The 21,831-nt window shown below is 40.3% G+C and overlaps 1 protein-coding gene and 1 non-coding gene across 2 annotated transcripts in view; both read right to left on the minus strand.

The window, feature by feature from the left end:
- Nucleotides 1–21,831, minus strand: part of LOC112558519 (la-related protein 1B-like) — a 41,889-nt gene that overhangs the window by 8,844 nt on the left and 11,214 nt on the right. Inside the window, 14 exon segments of the mRNA XM_025229012.1 lie at nt 246–370; nt 778–956; nt 1,346–1,487; nt 3,066–3,273; nt 3,478–3,572; nt 3,687–3,940; nt 14,364–14,556; nt 14,947–15,091; nt 15,382–15,514; nt 16,005–16,181; nt 16,695–16,850; nt 17,074–17,326; nt 17,478–17,525; nt 18,423–18,484. Of these exon segments, the coding sequence (XP_025084797.1) occupies nt 246–370; nt 778–956; nt 1,346–1,487; nt 3,066–3,273; nt 3,478–3,572; nt 3,687–3,940; nt 14,364–14,556; nt 14,947–15,091; nt 15,382–15,514; nt 16,005–16,181; nt 16,695–16,850; nt 17,074–17,326; nt 17,478–17,525; nt 18,423–18,484 (2,170 nt within the window).
- LOC112560939 lies at nt 15,775–15,847 on the minus strand. The gene has a single exon (XR_003098633.1). It is a non-coding gene; the product is annotated as a small nucleolar RNA SNORD57 (small nucleolar RNA).

Here is a 21,831-nt window from a genome sequence, read left to right on the forward strand (position 1 = left end):
CCATTATAATCAACCAACCATCAATATTTTACATAAACAATGCCTCCAAATTTAAATTCCATAAACAAAGACAAAGGGTCTGATTTTTTAAAAGAAAATTTACTTTAAAGTGATATTACTGCATTACTTTTGAACTATTGTCTCATTGTTACATAGTTTCAAATACATTGTGGTACCTGAGATATAGTTCGCATTGCAGAGTAAGTTTACCTACTACTGAGTAATGCCAACATCTTAATACTTGCCTCTGTGACATGGAAGTTGAGTTATGTCGAGATCGGGAAGGATGTTCACGGGAGTCCATGATCCAACCCACATGGCCCTCCACTGGTGGGTTGCTGCTGTGTCGTGTCTTTTTCTTCCGTGGTGTCTGGTTCAACAAAGCAATTATACATAAATTAAAAGGAAACACAGACACACAATTAACACAGGCATAACGAAAAACAGCTTTTACTAAAATAAAAATCTGTAAAATTTATCTGACTTTTTAGGTTCCTGTTTACACAGCTTCCCACCTATGGTACAGAGGCATCTACGTTTCAGGGGATTTGCATGCAAACTGAATGCTGGCTACTTGCTGCAAGTAAACAACTCCTTCACCTCTAATGTAGGTGTACGATTAAATCTTCAGAAGAATGTCTGTAGACAACTACAGAAAAATCTACACCAAAATCTGTACAGAAAAACATTTAAACACAGCACTGCCTCTGGACATATCAACACTAAATTTCACTTCTTCAATCTTCACAAACACAATGCATAGTTAATGATACAAACTTGTGGATCTGGCAGCTGAGATGTGTCTTTCATCACTGGGTAGAACCGTGGGGTATTTTTGCTGTGTGGTGTCTTTGGCGTTCGTGGACCCTGTGGTCGGCCTACACCCTCATTAACCCGAGCTGGCAATGAACGAGCAGCTTCAGACTGAGGAGGTGGGCTAGGAATTTTCATTGGTTCTGGAGAACAGAAGAAAAGATAGTTTAGTAAGGTCCACGGAAGCAAATGGAGATGAGCAAAATAGTCACTCCCCACACACTCCCAACACACACCCCTCCCCCAAGCTGAGTGAAAGTTAAGGAGAAGTGACCTGAACTGCAATTTAATCTAATGCAAACCATTGTTTAACTATAAAGACATTATACTTAGGAACATATATTTCCAAGCTGACAATTATGCAATGGGGATATTTATGGTGTTTTTATATCTGTCATCTTCTTACCAGGATTTCTGTGTTAAATCAGATTGTGTTTGTGGAAAGCTTAGGCTTAATTGTTCCTCAAGCACAATGTAGCATTTCTCAAAACCAGTCAAAACGTTTTGATAAGGTATAATTAAGTAAGCCTACCAGAGGTCCGGAGCTGTGGTGGTGGAGGAGGGGGAGGAGGTGGTAATTCCTGGACGCTAACAGGGACGATAGGCGTTATCTTTTCATACATCTCTTTTGTAATCATGTTGACAGTTTTTTTGTCAGGCAGAGGCTCTAAAGGCTGTAACAAACAAATGGATAATGAAAAGTGCATGCAAGCATGCTTTTACATCCAAGTGCTTATATAAATGTACAAGATTGACACATTTTCTACAACAGCACCATGTACAACCCCAAGATACAATGTTATATAATGTTCTTCAAAATACACTATCTGCCAACGACACCTTTAAACTGATCCCAATATTTACTCAAAAGCAGTTCCCTGACAGCACAAAGGCACAGATTGGAGCTTTAGTTGCATCAGTGGTGAAATAGTGGTGTCTTATGGTACCGATTCTACGAAGTTCAAGGTAAGCAATTCTGCAGACATGAGAGAAATATGCTGATGGTCAAACTCTGATCGAGAATGATCTCCAAGCTGCAGAAAGGTGGAGAAACGAATAGTGAAGTTGTTTACAGAGACTAAGGGAGAGAAGGGTGACTAAGAAATTTCTTTAGACAAGTAACAGTATGCAATATTATTAATTCAACAACTTGCATTATTTGTTTCCAAATTACCTAGAACTTGTACTCTTTTACTTAAAAAAAAAAAAAAAAGAGGAATGGATTGACTTAAAGTGAACAGCATCTGTATCAGAATCTGCAATTCCATAGTTTTTTAAACCAAAAAAGTAGCCAATCTTCCTGTCATCACATTATGCTCGTAGGCATGATATAGATGATCATCAATGATCAATGTGATAATTATTATCAGGATGTCTGAGCATACATATGCACATTTAAACAACTGATTTGCTTCTTGATTCTAACTATTCCTGGTCATGTGTTGGCGAGTGAGTTCTCACTCCTGTGGTCTGGTCGTAGATACGCTGTACCGGTAAGTCGAACGAACCGTTACCGTAACTCGTTCATTCCGCGAGCCATCCACTTCTTAAATTCCACTAGCTGTGATGATGTGTCTGTCTGAGGTGACCTTGTCCGGGGTGCCCACTGAACCTCCTGTTGCTGTGTTACTATATGAGTGGGTGTGTGTGCACATGTGTGTGTGTATGTCGCCAGAATCTATTCCCTTTAATCTCACATAATCTTCCCTCTAGTGTGCTGGCGTGTCATCATACATATAATTGCCCTTGTGGATGAATAAAGTTGTATTGAATTGAATTGAATTCTTCATCTAGCAATACAGTAAATAGTGAACAACACCCTTTTAGTGTTAATCCTATGCAATACCTGTCTTATAATTTTGTGTAAAATTGCTTAGCCTCTAAACATTACCCAGGGTAACCTAATACAACCCAAACTTAATGTTAAGCCTAAGCACTACCTTGAGTTCACCATTTTTCACATAAAATTCTGAATCCTATTAATGATTTGCATAAAATAATGAATCTGAGTAGTTAATGCTCAAGAAGTCTTCCCTGGGCAAAGAAAGGGAAAAAGAAACCCACCGGCAAACATTCATGAATAAATCACCCAACTGGCATACAGATCAAAGTACCACAAAGCAGCATTGCTCAGCACTGAGCAGTCGCTCAAAACTGAACGTGGTACTCGTATGTAGAGAAATCATAAAGAAAAATTATAAGCAGCAGATGCCACAACTCATAAATGCTGTAATAAAAATATGCGTCTTTACCAAGATGTCATCTTTCCATAAGTCTTGCTCATAATAGAAGAGCCCATCGTTGATGATTTTGGACAACTCTGCTGACATTTTGGAACGTGGTTGATGGTCCCCTGTACGGTCGCCACCTGGATGTTTACGCATGTAGGGTGGTGTTTGCGTGACGATCAAGATTTTATCAATATCACTATCGTTGATCTCATCGTCTGATTCATCAGACCTGTCATTTTTAACAAAATGATTTCAGTAAATAACTGTCTTCTGCTTTAAGATTCAAACAGAACATACATTAATTGCTGATAAAACAAATCAACACCTTCCCATTAAATAAAAATAGCTAATAGAGAAGCTTTAGTTTCATGAGTGCAAAATGAAAACTAAACAAACTATTAGTAGACCAAAAACCTCTAGATTAAGGACTTACCAGTCTGTGAAGTTATTGCGACGTCCGACTTCCAACCTTTCTAGTTCTTCATCAAGCATAAAATCAAGTTCCGCAAGCTCATCTCCATGATCATCCTGTAAGATTTAAGTTGGCACCTTCAGTATCAATAATAATAAATACAGATGAAACCATTAGTATGAAAGCAAAAGGTTGGGCATTTTAAAGTGAATAGGTTCTGAATCCTCTACCTGTGAATCTTTATCTTCTTTTGCAACTTTCTCTCTTTCCTCTCTTTCTTTTTGTGCCTTGCGTTCCCGCCGCCGCACTTCATGCCATTCCCCACTCAGCTCAGGTGCTGATGATGACAACATTGGTGTCACATGACTTGTAAGCTCTAAGTGATCCAGTGCATCCTCAGATGTCTGACTGTTCACTCTCTTCCGTTCTTTACCAAAAGATGACCCAATCTCTTCTTCCAACTTAATGCCATGATTTCCATCACCTGAAAACACACACAAACATGAAGATAAGAAGAAACAAAAACTTGCACTTGAGGAAAAACCATTTCTACTATTATATCATGAAATAGCACTTTGCAGGAAATTAGGTATAACCAACTGTATTACCAAAAAACAAAAACTTCAAAAAAGTCAGGTTTTTGCACAACTGATCACTATGTTGTCTTGTCCTATATTAAGTGGATTTTAATGGTCAAACACCAAGTAGAAATGAATAATTTAAGACGACAGAAAAAAAATATGAGGCTCAGAAATTGACTTCTTCGCGTGCCAACTCATATTTCTGAAAAGAGTATTCCCGCAAAAATTTAAAATTTATATCTTTCTGTTCCCATGTTAAGGGATGTTATTGATGATATTCTGTAGTCTATCTGCAGCTTGAGGGATGGGAAGTTTCCAGGGGTTGATACCATTCCAGCTGAGTTGCTCAGTGTGAAGGGAAAGAGATAGTGAAGGTAATCAATGTCCAGCGTGGCAAAATTTATACCCCTGCTGAAAAAGGGAATCAAAGGAAGCGTCAGAACTACCTGACATTAACAGAGGGAACTGGTGCTTTATGCCAAGCCAGCAACTAAAGCTATATCATGGCAAAGCAGACAGCCCTGTAACAGATGCCACATGCAGAGAAAGTGTACATAAATGAGATCTGAACCAAATGATAAGCCTAATGAGTAATCCAAGTTGTAAGGGGATTCAGACCCCTTACCACTGATGACAGAGAAACTGCTTGCGGAGGAGCAGGCAGGAACAATGTGAAACAGATCTTCAACTATGGAATGTTATGCAGACATTCACTATAAAGGGCTTAATATGAATAATCCGATCACTGTAAGCCAGTTCTGGGAGCCCAGTTCTCCTTAACAATCATACTGAAGAACTTTCTGATGATGATAGGTATATGCCAAAGCTGCCTCAGTTCCCAGCATTGTTTAACATTTAGGGAGATTTATGTGAGATTTATGAACAACACATCAAGGAACCCAGTGGGGGTGGGGGACAATTTTTGCTTTGCAGATGCCATCGATTGGATGGAAGGCAGCAATAGTGAGCTGAAGGATCTCACATAGGAGTGGCATGCAACTTGAGATTCAAGTACCTGGGAGTGATGCTTTTTAAGGATGGCTGCTGCACTTTAGACATCTAACAAAGAATAATAGCAGCGAAAGCGAGACTGAACAAAATCTGGAACAGCAGGACAGCGTAAGCTTCACCACCAAATTCAAGCTATACAAGCCCCTAGTTGTTCTCATCGTGTGAAACATGGATCTTGCTAAGTGAAAATGAAATAAAGGTTCCAGGAATTCGATACTACATGCTTCAAGGAAACTGCTCCAAACTGTTTACAAGGAACACAAAACAAAAGACTTTGTATGCAAACTGGTTGATCCCCAAGAATCTCTGCTTCCTACCGTCAATGGAGAAAAATGGTTTGGTTTGGTCATGTTGCTTGACCCCAGACAGTTCTTCAGGGGTATGTGGAAGGAAGACACCGTTGGGGTAAGCAGAAGAAAATGTGACCAACATCAGAGTGGACAAGCTGCCAGATGGAGGATCTTCTCAAAGAGGCCCAGGATCATCCTTGCTGAGTGGCCTTCACTATGGTACATCTCATTATGTCCCCATGATTGGTACTGTCACGCTTGCTTCAAGTCCGATCAGTATCACTTGAAGGAATGATGATGATCATCATACTACCCATCTTCAGCTAACACCTTTGGCTTACACCACATTTTTTTAAAAATAAAATTAACATAATGTTTTGTATCAACAACCACAAGATTAAGAAACTGTTACAAGCCTCTTTATACCTGCATGTATAATCTAGTTCACTGGTTTTTAACCGGGGTTTGATCGAACCCTAGGTGTTCAGTGAGTCAGTCTCAGGGGTTCGGCGGTCAAGACACACCCGCAATTCGCGATGACACTAAAGAAGAGTTCGATGAATGCGCATATGAAACTTGTGGGTTCGGTACCTCAAACAAGGTTAAGAACCACTGATCTAGTTGCTAGCCTAGTGAAATTAAATAACACAAGACAAAAAAGCTTCTTCAAAATTATACTTTTACGGGTGTGCTACAAAATTTCTTTAAATATACCTGGTAAAAGACATTAACAAAAAACCTTTTCTTCACACATGACATGGGATAAAATGCTTGAAGCTAAAAATGCGCACAAATACTGGAGCCAGTATTTGATGACTAAACAAAACACCTGTCTACAGAAGCTTTCAATTTCAGGAGTGACCTCTTTACAGAATAAATATCAAACCAGCCCACCTGTTCAATAGCTGAGTAACAAGCTAACAATCTTGTTGAATTTTTTTTTCTCCTTGAAAAACTAAAGTTCTTGGACGCTTGCACAGATAGTAATAGTGAAAACAGAAGTTTCAAAGGCTGGATATTAAGCTTCTATTTTATATTCATAGAGAAATTATATGTGCCACATGCAAGATGTAAACCGACAACCTCTAGTTCTGTTTGCAGAATGCCTGGACCAAAAAAAATGGGGGGGTGGGGTGGAGGTGGTGATGACCATGACAATCTTACAGATAAGATATGCAAATCCATAACATTTATCCCATCCTTAAATTCGGAAGAAATATTCCTACTGATTGTGTTTCAGTTGCAGGCTATGTTTGTTAGGCGAATATTGCTCTAGAAAATGCTAATTTTTACCTTCTCGACTCCTATAGGTTACCTCTAAGGGAAAAATATTGTAAGTTAAAAATTGTGACGTTTATCGTGAATAAAAAAACCTGGTCATCACTTCAGACAGTCCCAATAACAGAAACAGAGACAGGACAGGAGCATGAAAGGAGAGAAGGAGCAAGCTTCTCTGGAAATGCCATGCACCTGTTGCCGACACAAGTTAGAGAAGGAAAATGTTGAGTACAAGGGCTTCACTAATTTACTACGCTGTAGTTGCATGAACAAACTTAAAAGGGGTAACAGACCAAAAGTTAACAATAAAATCACAGCTGATACAACAGCAAATACCAACCTAGTAAATGTAAATGGATAATGAAATCTCAGTTTGATAATATACTTTCAGAAATTTCATGCAACAATCACCAGACTGCCTCATTAGAAGCTCATAAGACCTACTGCAGAAAAGATCCACCAAGCAAACACATAAAGGCACATGGCAACCAGATGGTGTAAAGCAAATGAAGTTCAACAGGTAAAAGGACTGAACTGCGAACTTGTGTAAGTTAGCTTTACAGAATTTGTAAGCAGTTCTTGGCATTTGTACATAGATTCAGCCTTTCAGATGTCCAGCATATTACTCCTCTTCCCCCCTCCCCCCCAATCACCAACCCTACACACACAACTGAGGATAAATGAGTATGTTACTGATTTTCATCCTGAAAGGACCTTCCCCTCTACCCATCATTATGTAAACACTTGCAGGCCGCTCAATATCACCCTTACAGTACTAGCACATTTGACAAGTACTTTTATTACTGGACCCCACCCATGTTAGCTGTGCCAGCCAGCAGGGTTCGGAATGCATCCTTTCCACCCCACCCTTTCTTTGCCAGGGTGTCATCTTCCCTTAAAGCCGAGGTTCTCAGGACAGGTTGCTTCCCTGCAGTGAGGCAGAATGTCAAGTCGATTGATACTGCATTGGGTCGAAAAGTGTGTGGAAGTGTTTTTTGATGATCCTTTACTAGTATCTCCCTTCTTCCAGGACCAGGAGGTTTGGTAACGACTATCTTGATTTGATTCTAGGTCTGTCATTTCCTGCCTACCTTACAAAAAAAATAAAAAATCAATAAGGTGTCTTGCTGTTTGCTGTGCTGCACTATATACAATAGTTTGCAAGCACCTACAAGCATATGGATTATCCAGGCTTGCACTGGCATTTGGGCAAGCATAAATTGCTTCTGTGGTGTGTGTGTGCGATGCGCGCGCACGCTTGCAGGCATGTGCACAAACATGCATACATACTGATTTTAGGGGTATGAGGATGGTTATACCAGAGACATTACCAGTTAGTAACTATCAGGACACCTGCTACAGCTGGAATACAGGCCTTGTGAGCAAACTCAAAAAGTATGGTAGAAAACATTGTGGGAAACAGATCAATCTTTTTAAAAATAAAATAGTTATCACTTAAAGTTATTTGCCTACCAAGTTTGATTTTTATGCTGAAAGCTCGATATATATTTATACTGGTTACCTTCATGTAACAGGTGTTTGTAGACACCAATATTTTGTTTTTATATCACAACTGTTGACTGCTTTTTCAGCTTGATTGAAGGTGTGTGGGAGTGGGTGGGTGCATGTGTGTGTCGAAAGAGAGGAGAGATAAATGTTGGATGCTGTCAATGATGCCACTGTAAATCGTTATGAGTGCATATACTGTGTCCCAGGAATTCTTGATGCAACCTTCTACTCTACTACAATTGATTGTTATCTACTTTGAAATAGCTAACGGTCCAAACCAGGCCAGCATTTAAGACTGAGGGTGTGAGAGAGAATAACAGGTTTCCAGGAGCTGGCTGTGCAACAGCAAGTCCTCAACAGGAACCATAAAAGCTTTATTGCAGCATCAGCAATTTTTGTTTCCCATGGGATGCATCAGATCAGTTGGTCATAGAAACAGTTTATAAAGATCAAATGCAAGAATGATGCAACATCAGATAAGGCCTCAACTAAAGCTACTTTCACAGCCAGAACAACTGAAGACCATGGGGTCAAATGTAATCTGAGGATCTGATGCTATTGTAATGATGAGCAGGGAAAATGCCTGTGTTTGACCATTCTTCCACACAGTAGAACCAACACAACAGATGTAAGTGATATGCCACACTTTGGCTCTGAACTCTGAACAAGGGCACTAAAACAATTTCACCACAACATATACCATACTGTGTAAAGTGCTGACAGATTTTACTAACTTATCTCACAGAGATGAGGAATAGAATGGTAGAGGAAAAAAACACACACACCTACTTGCTTGAAGTCAAAAGAATTTCGAAAAAAAAAGCAGGGAAGTGTTTGAAGCCGAGAAAGCATGAAAGTTAACAGTAATCAAACAAGCAAATCAATAAATGGTTTAGAAGAAACATGCACAAGGAAACAACAACAAAAAAATGTACCAAAACCAAAATTTTGGCACATTTTATACTGTTGATATAATTCTAGTTTTAAGAGAAGTATTCAATTCGTTTATTTTGATTTGTGATCTGTGCACATCATGCATTCCAAGAAAAATTTGTTTTACGGTGATGTAAAATTTATTGACAGGATGTCACTGGATTTTTTTTAAAAGCATTAACAACAAAAATAAGCAAAACTTTGTTCCAACAAACTAGAAAGTCTGCATGCGAGTGTGTTTCAGTGTCCATGACTGATCCAATTAAAACCTGAGTGACGAGTGACTGGCAAGAAATTCGTTACATAATGAAAAGGTTTATGACTACTTTTAAAAATATGCAATGGTGTAGCAAGTGTCTGTGTATGTTGGGTGTGTGTGTGGGGGAAATGACCAACATTTATCTTTTCAAGCCTATAGGGAGGACTGATCACACATCCACACATTTGATCCCTTTTTAAATGTACAACGGTTTACACTTGTTTCAACAGAAAGGAAACTTGTAAACTTGTAAAATTATTGACAGTTTTACCAAAGTATCAAGTCTGGACAATTTCTTTCAAACAATTAAAAGCTATGTGTATTATCACAACTGTTTACAACAAAAATATAGCACCAATTATCCATTGTTTGCATTTACACTCACTTTCTAACAAAGACTATAAAGTCATTTGTTTTAGACTGGCTACACTGAGGATGAAATAGTCATATATAAACAATGGAAGAGAATACTTTCATGAAATCTCTTCAAGAATCAAGCTGCACAGAAAATTTGAGAAAGGTTATAGCAAAAGCACAAAGCAAAACAAAAACGCCTGTGTTTGTTTGCAGTTATAAATTTTTTAAAAATTCTATGTGAGAGAGGGGTTGGTGTTTTACGTGGAACTAGTTACTAAGGCTATATCACTGCAAGGCAGCCAGAAACAGATGCACCATGCAGAGAAAGAACAGCATGCCCTAGACGAGAGCTGAACCCAGGACAGCCAATCTTCACTGTATTCGTGACAGGTGCTAACCGTTGTGCCATTGGACTGCCCTATATATTATGGCAAGGCAGCCAGCCCTATAATAATACTTTTATGGGAAGGAAATGACAAAATTATGTTAGCTTGCAACGTGATATTTAAATTATACCAAACAGCAGTTGTAGCAGTCTAGTAGTAGGGCAGAGACTAGGACTGGTGATGGTGGTAATATTAGTGTTCTTCAAACAATTAATACCAAATCTAACAAAGAACTAGAAAAGTATGAAAATATGTGCAATAGTTCATTTTTTAAACTTTTTTCCTGCTTTAAATGAACTTAAAGAAGCATGGTGAGGACATATGATGGAATGGAGAAAGTGGGAGCACTGTCAGGAAGACACATTCTGCAATAATTACATTTTGCACAAAAATGAGCAAAACAATGTTTGATAATAAGGCCACTTCTAAAAATACCGAGAAATATTTTATTGCAAATGCTCGAGTTGAATTCTTCTCTTCCACACCAACATGTGCTCATTAAGACCAACAAAATGTTGCACCACTATTTAGCGAAGCTGCCGGAAATAATGAAAAAAGAAGCCACAGACCTACGGACGGTTAAACAGCTCTTCTTATTTCACACTGTATCCTTAAACAATGCTTTTTTTCTATTAAGCTACTCCGAGAGCATACAGAGAACACAAGATTGAAAAGTGTCATGTCTGATTGTACGTTTTCGTGCAGAAGATTTCACCACAAGGGAAGTTTGTATGATAGAGCAAAGTTCAGGTCCTTAGACAATATTGCTTCAGACAAAAATGTCCTGTCAGGTTTGTGCAAGGCGTATCTCCCTCACCTTTTCCCAAGAACAAATGTGCCTCGACAAAGTGAAGGTGCAAAAATATGCAAAATATGTCACACAGTCAACAGACCAAAATGCTGTTCCGAAAGCCCCACTGAGAAGTTACTCTGGCAACATAAAGGAAACCACTTAAAAGGCAGTAGAAAATTAAATCTCTTTCCATTTTTATTTGAAAACATCACAGACTACAAACAAGTTGATGCACCATATTCCCCACCCCTGCCTTCATCGCTTTCGTGGTGATGTAGCTCATGCAAGATGCTAGGCTCATCTGCATCAACACTGCAATCACCGTGAACAACTAATTTGTGTAAAAGGTGTGAGAAGTTTCCTCACAGTCGTGCTGCTAAACACTCTCATTCGTCCCTCTTCACTTCACATGACACAGAGGTAGTCGAAGAATGTGCGTGTCTTGTGGACTTAAGTCCATTGTGCAGATGCAGTAAAATGCAGGTAGACCCGAATGCACCAGTGCATGAGATGCAGGAGCACCTTAAGTCTCTTAGGAGAGCTGACACATCATGATGACTTGTGTTTAGGATAATAAACGGTAAGAATAAAAAGGAAACAAATGTGGCGGGGGAAGGGGTAGTTACATAAGTGTGGACAGTGAAGTGAACTAAAATGCTAATGGCAAATGACCACTTCAAAAAACATAAATGCACGACAGAAAACATTATGTCGTTGAATTTTTGGTTGCTTATTGGTCTACATAATATCAACAAGTGAAATTGACCTTAAAAAACAAAACAAAAAAAAAAAACAGGCACTGATTCTTAGTTCTCTAGGAATTCTACCATATGCTCCCTCAATCAAGTCCACAAATACCCAGTCTTGTTTCAGAAGAGAGAAATAATCAATCCCCCTGACCAGTCATCCCTCCTCGTGCACATATTTTCACAGCATCTACTGTGGAAAGTAAGCAATCTTAACTGACAAACTAAGCAAACAATCGTTTGAATCCAGAAAAGTTTCTGCTCACCTTTACTTTGTGGAAGCTGGGTTTTCCCAGCATGTCATTCATGGAAATTTTTTATAAGTTTATGTCCTGTACATGCAAAGATTATTTTTGCTCTTTACTACGGTTTTCCAATGTTCGTGAACTTTTTGTTTATGATTATTACTTCTCTACAAACATAAGCACATGGACAGGAAAAAACCATCACCCTATACAAATGTCTTTATTAACTTCTTTTATTCTTGACGGTTACCTGTACTGCTGCTTCTTTAACACCTTCTATTCTCGTTCTCCTTTGAAAGATTGTTTTCTTTCCTTTTCCAAGTGCTAATTTGCTTACATTTTTCACCTTTGACTGTCGTTGTAAAAATAGCTGATAATCAACACAAAGAACTGCTCTTGTACGCGTCCTTCCTCGGGGTAGATCTCTGCGATGGTTAGCTTCATCTGACTGTGATTTAAAATAAGGTTCCACTGGTCTGACCAAAAGAGTTTCTTTTTTCAAATTTGTGAGGGTCCTTGGTAGACTTTCAGACCTAGCATGCCTTAGCAAAAATGATTTGTTATTAGGATTAAGTTTATCCCTTGGCAAACTCTTTGAACGAAGTTTTTCAGATGAAAATGGTTTGAATTTGGATTTAATACAATTCTCACTGCATGACCAGAATGTAGTTGTTTGGGTGAAAAGGGGTGGCAATCTGCATTCAGTCCTGCACTAGCCTCTTTCTCACTTTCACCACTTGCCTCAGACAGAGGCCTGTGTAGCGGGGAAAGCTGTTCAAACAATGAAGATGATGAAGCAGGGGAATAAGATGAAGAAGAAGCAGATGGATCCATGGAATGTAGCTCTGTTTCTGGATTTAGCAACAATCTTAAAATAGAAGGACCTGTTTTAGATTGCCCACAATCATCAAAAGGAGAAGATAGTCCTGATGTCCCAACATCGGACGAGGAATAGCTTGATGCAATAAGGTCATTTTCTCTCCAGACTCCAGGAACAAATATGTTTCTGTCTGTCTCACATGATGTGCACGAAGTGTGTTCTGATGTTACAAAATCTGTCCAATTAGGCGATAGAGGAATGGTCTGATTACTGTCTACATGTGCTTGATGATGCTGATGCCTATGTAAAACCTGCCGTTGCGAATCAATCAAGTTTGGTCCCATCACATTGATGCCATGTTCACAACACTCTCCAGCCTTTAGCAAGCCCGGAGGCCTCTGCAACTGCTGTGACACAACTGCAGTGTGCTGGTGATTACACACTAAAGTGGGAGCACAAGGTAAGGTTCCATGGAATGCTGCATCTGCACTACTGTCAGGTGGGAGAAGCAAGCAGTCTGGAGACATGTTCACTTCGGCTGCCGAAGAAAATACAACCATTTCACAGCAGGATTTTGGAACAAGAAAACCCACACATGACTGACCCACGGTGGCTGGCATGAACAGCACCTTTTCACAGCAGCTGCCAGGTGACAATAAACCTCCATGTGAATGAGAGTAACTGTGCAAAGCCTCTGGGGTGAATGTCTGGTCTATGGCTGGACCAAACCCAACTGTTGCGTGGCACTCTGCAGCTAAGCATGCCTCTTCATGCCACTGTGAGTGCTCAGGCAACTGCTGACCACCAATGGCACATTCACTAGGCATGTACTCACTTTCTCTGTACTCCACTTTCTGTTCAAAGTATACATTATCTGATGAAAACTGATCAAATTCCTGGTCAATTGTTAGATCCTGCAGAGAGCTCGATAGATGTGGTAAAAATGTCTCGTCCTGTAGATTAAATGATGACTGTGAAGAGCATATCACTGCCAGGGAAAAATAAAGACTGTGATAATATTTTTTCATGCAATCAGCTGCATATCTTATACACAGCTGACTTGAATACAAAAAACATCAAAACCCCACTGCACTGGTTTATTTTAAAACACACACGCACACACAAAAGGACTAGCTGTTGTAACGGATGGAGGTAGAAGCTATAACAGGATCAAACACCTCTGTCAAGATGTTTCTCCAAAAACCTGAACACTGAGAAATATGTCTGGATTGTTGCTCATTTGTCAAGATATAATTGTGTACAGATATATGATTGGGCACGTGTCAATATATTTTCCAAATCTTCTCAGACCTATCTGATTACAGATATGTCAGGTTTCTGAAAAAGTCTTTTGAAAAATACAACTGGGTATCAAAAATTAAACTAATCAAATCATTTAACTGAAGATGAAAATTATATGAAAATTAATATGTTTGGTAAATGAATTCAGGTTAAGGGTGCCATTGTTTTAAGGGCGAGCAATAGAGAAAATTAGCAATTGATTGAGCATGCATTCCAGAAATATGCAATAATCCAAAGCCAAGTGAAAGAAACTACAGAACATGTTGGCAGAAAATGCTAGTAAGAAGCAATTTTTTTTCTTTACAACCCCCTCCCCGCCACCCTAAAAAAACAAAAACTTCAGTAGAAAAATTACAAAGTGGCAAGAAGCAAGCATGCTAAATAAATCAGCTCATACCTTGAGTAGGGAAAGTGTACTTCTGACCCGGAATAAATTCAGGTACATCTGCATGAAGATTGGAATGCAGAACAGTTGTGGTGAGCGAGGGATCTTCCCCATCTGCATCTAAAGGCCACTTGGTTGGATCATGGCAGCTGCGAACCATCAAGAAGTCTGGTGACAGATCCAGCTGTTTGCTTTCTTTTATAGCCTGCAAAAAGGTGCACAGCATTGCTGTACTGACAACAGTGTCACTGCAAGCCTACAGAAATCATATATACAGCTTCATGTCAAGCATACAGAAATCATATGTGTTCACATGACTTGGTACTCTCACAATAGCTACTGTGTTTACTTTGAGCGATCTCTGGAAAATAAAGACTGCATAATGTTGCTTAAATTTTAAACTACTGCAGCACATTCAATGGCAGGTGAGTTTAAAACAACATGGGTTGTTATAGGAGACAAAATCATATGTGACAACTAATATAATACAACTGGGTGCTTTTCAGCCATATTTACTTCACACCAAAATCAAACAGAACAGAAGCTATCAACATAGCATCCCAGCTCATTACAACAACTATAATGTACAGCTGACCTCAAGAATGACGCTGACATCCAATGTAAGTTGCTTCACTCGTTGAAAACCAGCAATCAATGAGATGGGAATCCAGCCTTCTTTATTCATCCTTTTTCTCAGATAGAAATCACGCTGAAGATTCTCCTCACTAAAGTAGTACTCACTGACATATAATAACAAACTTTGAAATAGAATAAATGTCTTAAAATGCAGGATGGTTTACAAGTATTTAGTTGTATATTACTGCTATCATATTGAGGTGTATTTGGTCAAACAGTTGTGAAAGGTAGGGCAATGGACAGCACATTACATCTATGGAGTGGTAGTATACTAACAATGCCAGATATCTATTCCTGATCCTAATTTATCAAACCAATGACAACAATAAGTATGTTTTTTTCTGCATCTATCAGAAATCTTAAAAACAATAACTTTATACAAAATGCAACTTACATTTGCTTCTGCACGAAATCCTGCCTGACATCCACAGGTGTGTTGAAATACACAGGTCCAAGACTTTGCATGAAGGGTGTTGGAGTTTCCATGTAAAATGCATCTTCAAATGATCCAAACTGTCTGTCCATTCCTATACAGCAATAACAATCACGAACGCATTAAACCAAAAACAAATAAGAAAAAAATCCCTGCCCCAGCTTAAAATTCACATTTATAAAGAAATTAGCAAAGATGTTCAAGGCTGTCAAAAATGTTTATCCATTTAACCTGCAGCCTGGGCTCCATGGTTTATGCTAAAACATCATTTTGTTCTTATGATGAATTTATCTTTAAAAACTAATATTTCAAAACGTGAAAAGGAAAACTATATTTGCAGCATGTTTTAGAATCCCATCAGCCTCATTAAATCAGTCAAACATTTTGCCCTCACAAATGTCAGGCAAAAGGCATTTCATCACATGGGACAAGACTGAAACTCAAAAAGTAATTATACCTTCTCCAACTAAAATATTTAAACACTTTAACCCAGGAAGCTGCTGGGATTAGGATTTGCTTTTATGGACAGTGCACATGCACAAAAATGTGTGCTTTGTATGGACACTAGCACATCTCACACTTACCCACAAACAAATCATTAGTATCTAATGATCTTCCTCTGCCATGTGTTCCTCCCCGTCCTCTTCCACGACCTCTTCGACCACCACGAGTGAAGCTGTTAAACCCACCACGGCCATGGCCATCACCTTGCTGATTACTTGATGCAACTGTGTCATCTCTCCAATTCTTAGAATCAGAAGCTGGACATGCATAAAGTATAAATAAGCCCTGCTCTAAACAAACACTGATGCAGGATAGAAATAAGAAAAAAAGAATAATAAAGGATCACATCATACAAAATCCTGCACATATCTTCAATATTTTAACTGACACTCAAAGGCACTTTCTGAATAAATTGATCTTAACTGGAGTGCAGCCTGTGCAATAAAACTTAGCTGCTGCAATTATGTTATCATCCTACACAATTTGTGAGGCTTAAACAAAAACAAAAAACAAACAAAAAACAAACAAACAAACAAACAAACAACCATGGACCTAAATGCATAAAAGTCAACAATCCCACTATAACTTGTAGCCAGTCCCATCAGCCTCATTAAATCAGTCAAAATTTTAGCCCTCACAAGTATCAAGCAAATGTTGATCATCATCTGGGACACGGCAATAAACTTCTTACTCATGATATCACAGAGAAATAGATTTCAAACCATGTAAATCTATAGGAAAAAACTATTCTGCTCATCAGTGATATTCACATTTCTTGTCACCGGCCTGAGAACGCTCTCCTGGGCGCCTCTGGTCTCGACGATTTGGTGGTGGTGATGCTCTTCGACCAGCACTTCTGCTTCGTCTGCCTCGATGGTGGCCTTTTGGTGGTTCAATGTCAAGAGGAACCCACTTCTGCCTTGATCCTTTTAAGTATAGATGTAACAGCAAAATAGGTAAGAAACTGAAAGCTTGTTCGCTTGTTCTCATGCTTTCTTTTAAAGTTAATCCAGACCTTTAAACAGGTGGCACATTCAACTCTGCCTGCAATCTTTGTGTGACAAACTTTTCACTAGTGACAACCTCAAAAACATGAAAGCAGAAATGACTCTAACTCAACCCAAAGCCTGCTATGGCTAGCCAGCATACCTTTCTTGGATTTGGGTGTCTGCTGCAATTCCTCGGCATTATTCTCTTTGTTTTCTTTAGATGAATCATCACCACCTGAGTCACTCTGTGACAAGGCTGATGTTGTCTGTGAGGTTGGCTGAGGTGATGAAGAAATCTCAGAGGCAGATTGCTGTGCTGATGGTAGGCTCTGAGGAGGTTGTGTACCATTCTCCTGTTGCATGATTGTGGACTTCCCCTGGTAGGTCGTCCTGACTGCTGACTTTTTTGAATTCTGTGATTGTTCAATAAGTGTTCAAGATAAAACACAGATTTTTGATAGTTTATTAAGAAAATACAAAATCAGAAATAAATACTAGTTTTATACTTTATTCTTTGCATTCTAAATCATTTCATTTAAATTGTCTGATGGGGTTCTTACTCACATCTGTCACTTCTGAAAGAGCTGGCCAGTTTTCATCCAATGGAGGGCTCTGTGGTAACGAACAAAGCAAAGAATGCTTGAGAACTTAACCTTATTGGCAACATTAAGCATCAAATAAAAAAAGAGAGAGCTGCTTGAGAAATGTGTGACTTTCAAGCAAAATGTGTACTTCACACCATGCAAAAAGGTTCACCCTTTCCTAAGTTTTTCAATGTTGATCTACCTCTGACATTTGCTTGTTGCATGACTATTGATTACTGTTTGTGGGTTGCTATACTGTTTAAGGAATATTAAAGAATTGCTTATGTCGGCACAAGACACTTAAAGGACTTGTCTTTTATCTGTGTGGAACCCTAGGCTAAAAGTGCTCAATTGAAATTCTACCTTTACAACTAAATACTAGTTTTGCAAGAATGGTCAGAATGCTCATCATAGCAGAACACATTAAAACTTTCACTTCTGAAATAAAAGCTTCACCAAGTTGTTGATATTTACTTATAAATGATGTTTGTCTACTCCATTCTGGCTATATAAGCCTGTGTTAGTACAAGCAAGTATAAAGATAAGGGGCAGATGGTGATGATTTATTCATACACCACTTTCCTTCTGACAGATGACGCCTTGTGAAGTGTATGTGACCCCTTGACCTACACCACCATGACATAACAATGCACATATCCACATCACCAGCTGCCCTCCTGTTAATTTTTCTGAATTTCAGATGCATAGGAATCTGCCAAATGTGTCATAAAATGCAAAGTAGTTATGACTGGTGGATACTGTTTACCTGCCAAGGGATGCTGCATCATCTCTACTGACAACTACTTGGTGGTTGCATGCTTTAAGACATATGCATACATAATTTTCTTAATAGATCTCGAGGTGTGTAGTATTACATATATAAAATAAAAGTTTTACATCCATTCCAACTGGCAGAGAATCATACCTTGTCATCATGTTTTTCTTTTGGTGCAGCTTTAGTTACCACAGGCTCACTGGCATTCTTGTCTGAAAAGCAAAAGAAAAATCATTTTACATTCAGAATTATTCTTCAAGGTAAGGCAAGATATTCTAGCTGTGAACTGCAAGCCTCAGTAAATGCCTGAGGAGGTCAGGTGTCAGACTTTTAACTAGGATGAAACAGCAATGACCTACACACTGCATATATTTTGATAATTCTTTCTTAGACCAAGTTTTTCTCTCTCTCTCCCTCACACACATAAACACACACACACAGAGTATCTTATAGCAGCTTGTTAATGATAAACAAAATACATTTCTATTGACATCACATATCAAACTGTCTGAAGCACATAACACAAATTACAGGCAGGCACAAACACGGTAAAGAGAATCTATCTATCTATCTATTCCTCTTTGTGCATCAGGTTGCACATAAGGCCTCAACCAGAGTCCGCCACCGATGTCGATCGGCTGAAACACGCTCTAGGTGACCCCATGTCCAGCCCTTTCCTTTCATCTCCCTTTCCACTGTTCTTCTCCAAGTTTCCTTTGGGCGGCCTCGTTTTCTTCGGCCGTCTGGAGTCCATCGTAGGGCGACTCTGGAAAGGTCTGCTGTCTGCTGGCGGAGCACATGTCCAATCCATCGCCAACGCCTTCGTTGAACCTGCGTGGTGATGGACTCGGTTTCAGTTCTTCGGTGGAGTTCTTCGTTGGTGATGGTGTTTGGCCAAAAGATGTTAAGTATGCGCCTGAGGCATCTGTTTTGGAAGACGTCAAGCTTGTTACTGATGGTTTTGGTCATCTTCCAGGATTCTGATCCGTAAAGGAGGGTGCTGATCACATTTGACTTGAAGATTCTCAGCTTGATCTTCTGGCTGATGTTTTTTTGCCTTCCATGTGCTCCTGAGTGAGGCAAAGGCCTGACTGGCTTTCGCCAGTCGGGCTCGAATCTCCACCTCCGCATCCCCAGTGTTTGACATTTTGGACCCAAGATAGGTGAAACTGTCAACTTCCTCAATCTCTTCTCCATTTAGTTTGATGCTGTCTTGGACTCTGGCGTTCACTCTCATACTGTTAGTCTTTTTTGTGCTGACCTTCAAGCCAAGGTTTCCAGCTGTTTCTGAGAAGGCCTTTGTTTTTCCTGCATGTCTTGGTGGCGGTGTGACAGCAGGGCAATGTCATCAGCAAAGTCCAAGTCTTCCAGTGCTGTTGTTGCTGTCATAGTCATGGTCCATCTGAGCCCTCTCCTCTCGCTGTCGGTGGAAGTCTTCATGATCCAGTCCATGGCCAGGATGAAGAGGAACGGCGACAGAATGCAGCCCTGCTTCACCCGGTACTGACGTTGAAGGGTCTGTGAGCTCCGTGTCACAGACAACCTGGGATTTGAAATCGCTGTACAGCATTGCAATGACCTGAACAAGTTTTGCAGGGACTCCATAATGCCTCAGGATCTTCCATAAGGACTCGCGGTGGATGCTGTCAAAAGCCTTCTCCAGGTCGATGAAATTGATGTACAGCGGTGTGTTCCATTCGTTGCTCTGCTCCAGAATCTGTCGCAGAATGAAGATGTGTTCGGAGCAGGATCGCCCAGGGCGAAATCCTGCTTGCTGTGGTCGGAGTCTTTCTCAAGAGTTGCCGTCAGTCTTGACAAAACAATCTTGCTGAAGACCTTGCTGGTGAGGGAAAGAAGTGTTATGCCCCTCCAATTATTGCAGTCTCCAAGATCTCCTTTCTTGGGTAACTTGAAGATGAGCCCTGTCTTCCACGCAACAGGGACCTGCCTGATTCCCAAATTTGCCTGAAGATTTCAGTCAGCTTGGGAGCTGTCACATTCACGTCTGCTTTCAACATCTCTGCTGTTATTCCATCTGCCCCTGGTGCTTTGCCGCTCTTCATTGTCTTGACTGCTGCTGTCACTTCTTCCAGGCTTGGTGGTCTGTGCAGATGTCAAGGTCTATAGCTGCTGGCTGGATGTCTGCAAGCTGAGGGGGATCTGGTCTGTTCAGAACTGACTCAAAATGCTCCCTCCAGCGCTGTAGCTTTCCTGCCTCTCCCTCGACGACATTACCGTTCACGTCTTTCACTGGCACATCACTGTTCTTAAACCCGTTGTTTAGCTGTTTGTTTATCTTGTACAGTGTCTTCAGGTCATTTTTACTTGCTGCATTTTCTGCTTCATCTGCCAGTTTCTCTATGTGGTATCTTTTGTCGGTTCTTGTCATCCTCTTTACCTCTTTGTTCAGTTTTGCATATCTTTGTCTGTGTTGTTCCTTCAGGCGTTCAGATCTGGTGCTGTTGATTCTTTGTTTGGCTGACTTTCTCTCTTCTATCTTCTTCCATGTCTCTTCTCTGATCCACTGTTCTTCTTTTTCCGTTGGAAGCCCAGTATTTTCTCTCCTGATTCCTGTAAGACTCGATTGAAGTCGTCTAAGGTCATCTCTTGTGGTCTCCTAGTGCCTGGAACCTGTTCTTGACTTCCATAGCAAAGGCCCTTTCGGTGGCTGGATTTTTAGTTTGCCGGAGTCACTCTCTGCTGACGTGCCTGTTTTCCTCGTGATCGACGCAGCTTCAGAGAAACTGTGGCTATCACAAGAGTGTGGTCACTGGCAATGTCTGCTCCTCTGTAGGCTCTAACATCTTGAAGTGAGCTCCTCCATTTTCGGTTGATGATGACATGTCTATCTGGTTCTTTGTGATCCCATCTGGTGATGTCCATGTTGCCTTGTGGATGTCTTTGTGGGAAGAGTGTGCCTCCAATCAGTAGGTTGTTTCTTCACAAAAAGTCTGCCAGTCTCTCTCCGTTGTCATTGATGCTTCCGATTCCATGTTTGCCCATGACATGCTCCCTGCAGGTGTTGTCACTTCCCACCTTGGCATTGAGATCGCCGATGATGAGCAACATGTCGTGGGCTGAACGCTTTCTGAGGCTGCCTGGAGCTGATCGTAAAAAGCATCCTTGTCTTCTGCCTCAGAGTCATTTGTTGGTGCATAGCAGGCTAGCACTGTCAGCTTGGTGTACTTTGAATGGAATCTTGCACTCAAAAGCCTGGTCCATAAGGCTTCCATTCCAGCAGTGCCTTTTCCGTTTTCTTGTTGAGGAGTAGAGCTACTCCTTCAGAGTGCTGAGCGTCTGATCTTCCTGAGAACAAGATGGTATGTCCTGACGCTAGTCTCCTCTTTCCCGTGCCGGTCCATCTGACCTCACTGACTCCCAGGATGTCCAAGTTGTAGTTGTCAAACTCCTTGACTAATTGGAGCATCCTGCCAGTCTGGTACAAGGTCTGGACGTTCCAGCACCCCACCCTCAACTTCTGCCTCGGCTTCAGTAAATCCGCTGTCGGGGCGCCAGCTCCCTTTCGGGTTTGGCTGTCGTCCGTCATTAGTCCAGTCTC

Source organism: Pomacea canaliculata, linkage group LG3 (genome assembly GCF_003073045.1).
Source record: "Pomacea canaliculata isolate SZHN2017 linkage group LG3, ASM307304v1, whole genome shotgun sequence".
Classification (NCBI taxonomy): Eukaryota; Metazoa; Mollusca; class Gastropoda; order Architaenioglossa; family Ampullariidae; genus Pomacea; species Pomacea canaliculata.